This window comes from Odontomachus brunneus, unplaced genomic scaffold (genome assembly GCF_010583005.1).
Source record: "Odontomachus brunneus isolate Ranch 3 - 2012 unplaced genomic scaffold, Obru_v1 Obru_scaffold_004, whole genome shotgun sequence".
Lineage (NCBI taxonomy): Eukaryota > Metazoa > Arthropoda > Insecta > Hymenoptera > Formicidae > Odontomachus > Odontomachus brunneus.
Genome location: NW_022639454.1, coordinates 387,841 through 397,651, shown reverse-complemented (window position 1 = coordinate 397,651; position 9,811 = coordinate 387,841). Strand labels below are relative to the sequence as shown.

The window sequence follows — 9,811 nt, the reverse complement described above, 5'->3', positions numbered from 1 at the left end:
ATATATATATATATATATATATATATATATATATATATATATATATATATTTATATTTATATTCCATAACTCTCATGGTACGATAAGTTTACGTACAGTTATTACTGCATTTAGGATTCGAGGAAACAACTGTAAAATATCTACATAAAAATGATGTGTCTTTTCTTAATCGTGTGACTGTATTCGTTTATTAGGAATCTTTGAAATCGCGAGCAGTGTTAACAAGTATCACTGCATTGCTAATGTGAATCTGTACTCATATTGAAGAACGACGTGATTCGGTATAAAATGCTATGTATTCTTATATGGAAAAAAGGATATTAAAGTTATCCTTACAAAACGAGACATTAGATGTGAAAAAATATTTGTATATAAATATACTTTTTCTCCAATTATGTTAAATCGTAATATTTATATATACATATATACATATATATATATATATATATATATATATATATATATATGTATATGTATATATAATATCACAGATATCTATGTAGTTTTCTATTTTCATACGTAACATATATGTGAAATCACATAGAGATGGTAGCAGGATGCTTTTGGATAAGACATTTGATGTTATTTAAAACATGTATTGACGTTGAGAATTTATATATATATACACACATATATTTTATGTACCGAAATAAATTTTTATTACATTATTTCATCATATGCTTGTATTCTTCTCATAAATCGTTGTTCGTTTTTTCAGTATTATCATGTTGAACACACACAGCGCAAGTTATTTATAAGAATATTTTTATAAACCAGGATATTTCTAAAACCTAATAGGAAATTTCTAGAACTTCTTGACGTTATATAGCAATGGAAATGGAATATGTGCAAAGAAACTAAGGCGCGATGTCAATGGAAGAAATATTTCAATATTTGCTTGAAATACAATACTCTAAATTATAATCTAAGAGAGTTATATACTTTAATCCGTAAGTACGCTATCCCTAAAGCATTTGTATAAAAGCCACTTAGAAAATTATAAGTAACGGTATATTGGAAATACTTATTTCACCGCTGGATACGAGACACAATTTTAAACAGATTACATTTATAAACGATGTTATATATATGACATGTTTGCAATTTACAGGATTTTTCATGTTCTTTCATTTTTCACTACTCTTAAGCTTGATCTACAATGTGTTATTTGCCTCTTGTTTCTTTTTCATTATTTCTTTCTGACTCACATCTTAAGCCTTTAACTAAAAAAAGACAGAGAACAAGAAACAGGAAGCAAAAACCACATTGCAGATTAGGCTTTAATCACAATTAGAAAAAATCAATTTTCATGATATCTGTGATATCGTCGCGACAATACGCAGCTATCATCTATGCTATAATATTTAGGGTACTAAAAAATTAATATGCACACATATATATAGTATATATATACATATATAGTATATATATGTATGTGTGAGTGTATTAATATATATATGTATTAGTATATATACTAAATTAGTATATATATACACATACATATATATGAGATGCATGATAAATATCTGCTTCCCTAAGTAGGTACTTCAGTTTCAGAAATTATCATAATCGTATTGTCAGTATACCAGACGCATGTAGCGAAAGGATGGTGTTCAGAAGCTAAATTTATCATAATATTTAACACAATTTCTCAACTCGAATGTCGTACTTAATATATTTTCGAAGTATTTTTATAAATAAGTTACATACCTAAGCTTAAGTGGAAATTGCGATCAGAGAGCATCGCGTTAGAATACAGCCTAGAAAATAGTCAAAATAGGAAAAGCTATTACTATTACAGATAAAATAACGGTACTTTGAGACATTATTCTCGCTGTCTCGTTATATAGTATCATTAGTTATATAGTAAGAATCATCTTTAGCGCGAGGAAACAGATGTCTATCCGGTAATATAATCCGAATACCTAGATCTATGGAGATCAGCGTTACGTTATGAGATTCGTCTTTTCCGACGGTATTTCGGTGTTGCTGGTGACAATAAAAGCCTTGGATGATCTATTGTCCAACGAGCTGTTCTCGCTGGCCGATCGGCTAGGTATTATTTCGAACTCGTTCGAATTGATCTCAGACTCCACGTCGAGAAACGCCGACTCATCTGTGTCTCCGTGTTGACTCGTTCTGTCTTCGGAACAACGACGAATCTCATCTACGTTGTTGTTACTAATTTGCTCGACGCGCACTAATCGATCCCTAACGTCGTCGTCGTCCTCATCGTTCTTCGCTACGGACTCTGTCGTTTCTTTTTGACTGCTCATCCGTCTGTTTATCACGTTCAGTTCCACATCCACTTGCGCACTCGCCCTGCCGGTGGAATGCCTCGCGGCGGGACTGCCGGAGTTGTTCAAAGCTGTTTTTGCAACGTTGTCTCGCAATTTCGCCGAGATGTTCGATCCGTCGCTCTTCTCACAGTTTCCGTTTGCGGTTTCCAACCCGTCGTTCCGAAGGTCCGCCGGTTCTTGTATACGCGTATCCGCGTCGACGTGTTCTTTTCCCTTTTTGGTGGTGGTAGCGGCGAGCTCGGCCTCTTTCATCGCCGAGTGGATGACCGGCTCAGCCCATAATCCTGGGTTGAAGGCTGGTCCCGTTCCGCCGAGCTCCGCCGGCAGGATGTCCGTGGGCAGGTGCTCGTGGAGCGTGCTGAGATTGTTGCCGTGCAGGTAAATCTACAAAACGATCCACGATAACGCTCTTTCGCGCCGCTTATCTAGCATGCCACGGCAACGATGATAATTTATACGCCGCGTACGTTCGTCGAGATATCGATTTATAGTCTCATTTTATTATCATACTGTTTGTATTTCTCAGGTTTCAAAGTTAAGACAGTACATCGTTTACATGATGGATATCTCACCTTGTTTCGTGTTTTTTCATCGAGAAATGGCTTCACCAGAGCCAAAGTGGCCTGTACGTATAACGGCGCTGAAAGGAAGTGTATCGCTTTGAATCGAGCAGGAAATCGCCCACGTAGAGCATTTATTAGGTTTCGCACGGCCGCTGCGCCCAGTGCACCACCTTGCCGTAACGAGAATCCGCTCCAGTCCACCACAGCGACGAAACCGGATTGCTGAAAAAAAAAAAAGAATCCAAGTTGTCTGTTAGACGTCCGGGCGGCGTGTAATAGTCCTGGCTTGAGAGTAGACGCAGTGTCTAGAACCGAATTGAGTGAAAAATATAGCGTTCAAGCTGCCCATAATATATTTGAATCAAACTATCTTAGGTGTATTACTCTGTCGCTTTTACTTTTGCGAAATTTGAGAAATTATTTTCCATATTAGAAGATATGCTAAATTACGATATCTCCAACTATATCCAAGTATATCCATGACGAATGTCATTGATTTCTAGTTGCCACAACCAGATCATCCGCAACCGCATTGATGTAGTTGATATACCGAAGTAACTAAGTCATATCAACTATATACATTATCATCATAACTAGGGTAATGCAACTATGCTGCTCACGTATTTCTGCTCACATATTTCATATAGTTAAATGCATTATATCCATTTTTCTGTACACATTTCGCACTGTTTGACGCTTGGCGATACGTCAAGAAAACGCTCGTAATTGTACTACGTAAGTGACATTAAAAGCGACAAAAATAACAAATTGATAACGGTTATTTTTGTAAACGATCGGTTCGAGCGGTTATTAGATAAATGCTATACCTGGTTACGGGGATCCTGAATAAGTGTTTCCAGAACTAAGAAGATAGCTCGTTGAACGGATAATGCGGGTACGGCTATGGGATCCCATTGCGAGGCTAAAATAACTAGCACGCATCTGCCCTTCCTGCATTCATTCGTAATACAAAATGAAAATGGATAGGTGCGTAAAATCATAAAATAAAATTTCCACAACAGCTATTATAAATATAAGCGTCTGTTACTCACGCGGGGTCTATCAAATAATAATTGAAAAATTAATGAAATTGGTTTATTTTGCGAGACGTGCGATTACGCGAAAAGAAATATTGCCAATCTCAATCTCGCGTGCGGCTTTGTTTTTCGCCGCATCATACGTGGCGATAACGGGCGGAAAGGATAAGAATAAATACAACGTCACGGCTCTTTAACGTTAATCCATAGACACTTCCTCTCTCGTTGTGGGAGGATAATTAATTAATCCATACCTGTCGCGCGCGGGCAGAACACCCGGAATGCCCGCGCGAAGTGCGCGCTGCAAGGCCGGATCACGAGCGGTGAGATTGCCGAAGATGTCTTGGCGGTGTGTGATTTGGAATTGATAAGCGACTATGAGATCGGCCGCCTGCTCGGTGCGGTACTTCCGGGCCAGTAGGAAACGCGTGATATATTCGTCCGTGCAGTGCTTCAAGTCTAGGAACAAAACAACAGCAGGGCGGGGGCGCCCGGTCATTGTAATGCCGTCCGCGAGAACTATCGGACAGGAAGCGATTCAAACACGGATATTCCGGGAAGGCAGCACATGCATGGAACATTTTAATATTCTTCCGCAGGTCTCTGGTTATTAATAGTAATCTTTTTTGCCCAAGCTTGCCCTCGCTTTTACGATCAAGTGAAGAAGCGTTAATTTACTATGCAAGTATTCGGAAATTTTTCGTGGATATTTTTAGTGTTCCTCTTACGACTAATCTCTCTTATAACGCTGATTGTTGTTTTTTCTTTTCTTTTGCCTTCCGACGTTTCTTTTATGTTTCATTAGAGTTATTGCGCGCTCTTTATTGAAATTAAATCACTTTATTGAAATTTTTGAGCGAGAAGAAGACAATTATGCTTCATCGCAGATGCGTTTAAACGTTAAATCGCGGTATAGACGCTCCAGATATCGTTCGCAGCTTTACGGCTGTCCCCAGCCGCCCGATAAATTGACTTTAGTTACATACTTTACGTATGTACACACACGTCTATCTTACCCACATTCGGCATTTCTTGAAGTATGGCTCTGACAGTTTTAATGGCCAGTTTCTTGTCACGTTTATCGAATCTGGCCTGCTCGTCATAAATACTGCGCGCCAGGGCGGTGCTACCATGACCTCGCGTGGGGTCCCACATGTACTCGCAATACTCGGCCATTTCTTTCTTTCTTCAGCTCCGCTGCACGCAGGTGTGCGTCGACGATCTGAAAATATGTGTATACGAGTCGGTGAAACGGTAATCGTGCGATACGAAGAACGACGTTGAACAATCGCGCGTGCGAGTGACACGTAAGCCCAAAACGCGATGCTCCGCGTTGTACAATTAATTGCGTTGAAGCAGCGCACTGCTGTAAAGTGTGTGACATTCGATAGGCGATTTGCAAAATAATCAAGAGTGCTGCTCCCAACAAAAATAGAAAGACGCGCGTCATAGTGATTTATCGTTTCACGCGAAAAAAGCGAGTAATAAATCATCGTTCGGGTTAATAAGTCATCGTAAGACGCGCTGTGATCGACTGGAATAATCGAGTCGTTCGCATATGACTCTCGTGCGGATCCAAAGAGATGTTCAGCGCATTGCCCTAAGAATGATTCATAAGTAACCGTCCTTGTGTGCTGACGACGACGAGGCGCGTCATGTGAGAGTTCTTTCGACCGGTTCGGCCAATTATTTCGCGAAAGTTACATACGACCTTGCAGCGAGCAAGCGATCGATTTGCGATCTCACGCTTTCCGAACATGTAAGTCATCGGCACAACTGATTATTTTAAGAAGCTGAATCGTGTCGTCGAGTATAATAATTGAGAACGTCGCGAACTCGTGTAGGTCGATTTCTCCTAATGTAATGCAGAATTTCTCGCGAGAGTGTCAGCACGCCGCAAACATGCATTATCTCCTGATCGTTCCATGTGTCCAATTGTGTCACGTTTATTTTTGTCCTAACAAAGTTTATGTGAAGCAGATAGTCGTTACGTCAACGGGCGAGTATAATCGACAGGCACCGACGCGTGAATTAGAAGTGGCAAGAAGTCGGGTCTAAAATCGAAGAACACAAAAACTGTACGTAAGATTCGATTTCCAAGGCGGACATATAAAGAGCGCGTTACACCATACTTACGATGCACGCGGATGGCGCCTATGAAGATCTCTCAGAATCTTTTAAGAACACTCCCGATCACGGGAAGCTGCGAACACGGGGAAGAGGAGGAAATCGACCGATGCACCTGCGCGTCTCAACGAACGCAACGCACGCAATAAAGTCACCTGGACTGGACGAGTCGTACACGCTACGACCCGCTCGAAAGTGTCAGAGTGTTGGGAAACACAAGAGGTCACAAGAGGAGAGCAGCGGAATGAGGAGCGCCGCCAGGTATACCGGGATTACAGCATAAGAGTAAAAAGAAACGAAAGAGTTCGCGAGAGCGAACTCTGGCCGAACGAGAGAGAGAGGGAGAGACAGTGAAAGAGAGCGGAGAGGAGAGGGCGAAGCCGGTTACCGGACTCGGCTGACTCACCGCTTCGTATTACCTTTGCGCCCCCTCTATTGTGGTCCTGCGTGTCCGAAAAGCGAGCGTATATGTGTTCGATTTCCAACGACCGAACGTTTCAACTTTCGATGAATTTATCCTCTCGTGCGGTCACTCTACGACTCTACGTGTAGTCTGTGTCACTTGAAAGCAAACCGTCTTATTCTTTTCCTGACGAAATATCGCTGGGAGTGGCTCGTGGTAAGAGAGATTAGGAAGCGGACGTTTTCGTTCCAGTGGGCTGGACGTTGCTCTGGTAATTCTGCGCTGAATGTGTATGTACATACAGTGGGTTACAAAACGGCTTAGACACAACGAAGTTGGAAGCTCACCGAACTGTCAAAATTGAGAATCATCATCGACGGACTTGCGCGATAATAATATAATTAAGAATAATAAATAATAATAATGCAATTCCGTCAATAATGACTCTCAATTTTAACAGTTTGACAAGCTTCATTGTGTCAAAAAATCATTTTGCAATCGTTACTGTAGTGTCTGTTAGACGCACTTTTGAGACAAATCGACGTTACAATCCAAGCGACGTTGGACGGTGGTTGAGCGATTTGATGTCGATAATAATCTGAAAAATTATGCGAGCAACAATGTGAATAATAATAGACACGGTGAGGACTTTTCAGCTTCGAAAGTGTAATACGTAACCGCGCGAACGTAGATTAGTCCCGGTGGAAAACTTTGACGCGTAATATTCTTCACGCGATAATAAAGAGCTAACTAATTAGCGCCGGCATCTAATCGACCTGCGGACGCGCAGCAAATTGCCAGAGCTTCGTCATCCGGTTTCCTCGTTCCCCTGAACAATGACAACGCGCGCGGCAGCATCGCGCGTTCCTGCAGACGCAGAACTTTTGTGCAGTTCTTTCCGCGCGATGCCCGCATTCTGTTGCGCACATCATCACGAGCGAAGCAATGCGGGCAAAAAGCGACCGCGAAATGAACGACGATAAAGAGCCGCGTAAGGCGGATCCATAACCGCTTGATTAATATTGTGCTATCTGTTATTTTTTTTTCTGCATCGCGCGTTTCTTGACCTTACGTATTTTGCAAGTAATTAAACGGTCATGTCATTTATATTCCTTATTTACTCGCGTAATTTAAGAAGAATAAAAGCGTATTAGAAAAAAAAAAAATAAAACGTATTAACAGCATCCGATGTACACTAAGAAAAAAATGTTTGGCATTTGTAACTATAATCACATAGAGGAATAATCACTTGAAATTATGGTCAAGAAAAAGATCTTTTTTATTAAATTTTATTGTAATGTTAGTAACATTAATTACTTTATGTGCATATTACTATTACCATTCTTATGTTGGAACAACCAAACGATATGGTTGAGATAAAAAATAATTATAATTTCAGTCAGATCAGCTATTTTCTCTTTCAGTGTAGTTGCTCCCACTTTGCTTTAAAATAGCCAAAGCAAGACCGTGAATTCTAATCAAGAAATATGCACGACGTTCTTTACCGAGCAATAATCTGCAACGCGAAGATATGACACGTGCATGTGACTCTGAGAAGTTAATTATACTATTGTAACAAACACAAACTCATGTCTCTGCGAAAATAGAACTCTGTCATTGGTATCTATTGCGGACACGCGATACGTACACAACTATGATTCAATCATATGTAAATCCGCGCATGTCACTAATCGCAAATTTTTCCCCTTAATATCGTGATCTGCCTTGTTATTAAAAGCTCATCCAAGCTAGATTAGCGTGTAAGTCGTTCGCGTGTAATCACTTTATGTGAGAACCAAGAATGCACAAAAAAATAAACGACCACTTATTCTTATCGACCAATTATTCTTATTGTTCAATTTGGCAATCCGTAAATTGCAATGTTAAATAACGTTTTTTATAACTAAACATTTACAAAAATGACTGTACGATATTTCAATACTAGTTTTCACCGATACATACACGCATATACATAAAACATTTTTCTCCTACTCGTGCGAGGGTTCCGCTTTGTTTGAGACGTACTTTCGTACATGCCGTTTGCGCGACGCGTGATATCCTCGCGATACTGTACGTAACTCGTCCGAGGAAGACGTTGCGCAACGGTAACGGTAGAAACGCGCGGTATGGCAGCAATAGAAATTACCAGTTTCCTCGTGCAATATTCGTGCAGTGAGAGTCTGATACTCGAGCACAAAAGAACCTGATAATTAGCGCAGCCCGACAATCGCACCTTGTAAACACAAGTTTTAGCTACAAAATTTTATACCAGAATAAATATGATAATAGAAATTATAACAACAGAATCAGAGTAAAAAAACGATCATTTTTTTCTTTTTTAGGAACAAGGAATGTTCAAATGAAAATAAGATATGTCAACTTTAAAACTTATTTGCACACAAATAATATTCCTTCCAGTAGCGTAAATTTCTATTCTAAAAAGGATGAAATGCACGTAAACATTTATGCTTCACCTACTACAAATACTGTTGTACGAGGAAAATGCTGGAAGCATTTCTTCTCTCGTGCTTTTTCGACAAGCTAATCGTTACTTGAAAACAGTAAAAACGAAGGTGACAACGGCTTTTAGCGTTAACATATCGCGTCTCTTTGCTACGCGCGGACCAGTTTATCATACCGCAGGAATTACAAATAGTCCGCGGCCTTCGTTAAGTTAGCAACGATAAAACGGCGATATTACTCGCGTAACCAGCGATAGAAGCCGATGACGGGCAACCGATCGATTTCCGTGTCAGTTTACATTGCGTCTAGTCACGGCTTCGCGGACAGAGTCGCGTGTTCTCTTTATGAATTTCGCATATCTCATTATAGGTGCATTCGTTAATTCAAAATCAAATCTATGAAATATATATATATATATATATATATATATATATATATATATATATATATATATATAATAAATCTAAAAAATTGCGTTGGTGACATTCCGTCTAGATGAGTGAAAAAAGCGAATAATGGCCGCCGAGCACCAGAAATACGCCAGAATTGTCATGTTCGGTATTGCTGCACGTTTTTACTGCGTACCGTTTTTACAAGGACTCATGACTGAGCAGAATTTTCTTTCATTTACTCATCGTCTGAGTAAGTGTTTGCGGCAATTATTAGAATCGCAAAAATGATAAGAGGTAACTCGTAAATGTGACATAAAAGGTGATAGAATGGAACAAGTACCACAGATTCACCAGACAATTAAGAGTTGTCCTTACTCCTCGTCACGTCGCAGCTGGCAGGTCTCTCGTGCACGAAAGGAAGCAAACAAAGGACAACAAGAAGCTCACAATCGCAGGACGATCTGATCATTGGCTGTTGATCGACATCGCAGTTGCATTCGCGGATTCTGCGAACGACCGATCTCAA

The 9,811-nt window shown here is 40.0% G+C and overlaps 1 protein-coding gene across 8 annotated transcripts; it reads right to left on the bottom strand.

Moving 5' to 3' along the window:
- Nucleotides 1-580: 580 nt before the first annotated feature.
- On the bottom strand, nt 581-9,804 carry LOC116847164 (clavesin-2-like). Of its 8 annotated transcripts, none has more exons than XM_032821895.1 (8): nt 9,661-9,804; nt 6,957-7,028; nt 6,447-6,712; nt 4,917-5,122; nt 4,155-4,359; nt 3,691-3,814; nt 2,873-3,085; nt 581-2,684 (listed from the first exon to the last, which is right to left on the bottom strand). In XM_032821895.1, exons 4-8 carry the CDS (start codon nt 5,074-5,076, stop codon nt 1,947-1,949), a joined length of 1,440 nt encoding a protein of 479 aa, XP_032677786.1. In that variant the 5' UTR covers nt 5,077-5,122; nt 6,447-6,712; nt 6,957-7,028; nt 9,661-9,804; the 3' UTR covers nt 581-1,946. The 8 variants fall into 8 exon arrangements, with proteins under 8 accessions (XP_032677786.1, XP_032677801.1, XP_032677776.1 ...); XM_032821910.1 differs by having other exon boundaries at nt 6,447-6,707; XM_032821885.1 differs by having other exon boundaries at nt 6,434-6,712; nt 9,626-9,774.
- Between the last annotated feature and the right edge of the window lie 7 nt (nt 9,805-9,811).

What these genes read in the sequence shown, in the direction of transcription:
- LOC116847164 (XM_032821895.1), bottom strand. Translation starts at nt 5,076, where the DNA reads ATGGCCGAGTATTGCGAGTACATGTGGGACCCCACGCGAGGTCATGGT. An exon ending in TCAAGAAATGCCGAATGTGG is followed by an intron (nt 4,360 to 4,916) that starts GTAAGATAGACG and finishes TTTTGTTCCTAG; the next exon opens with ACTTGAAGCACTGCACGGAC. An exon ending in GTTCTGCCCGCGCGCGACAG is followed by an intron (nt 3,815 to 4,154) that starts GTATGGATTAAT and finishes GAATGAATGCAG; the next exon opens with GAAGGGCAGATGCGTGCTAG.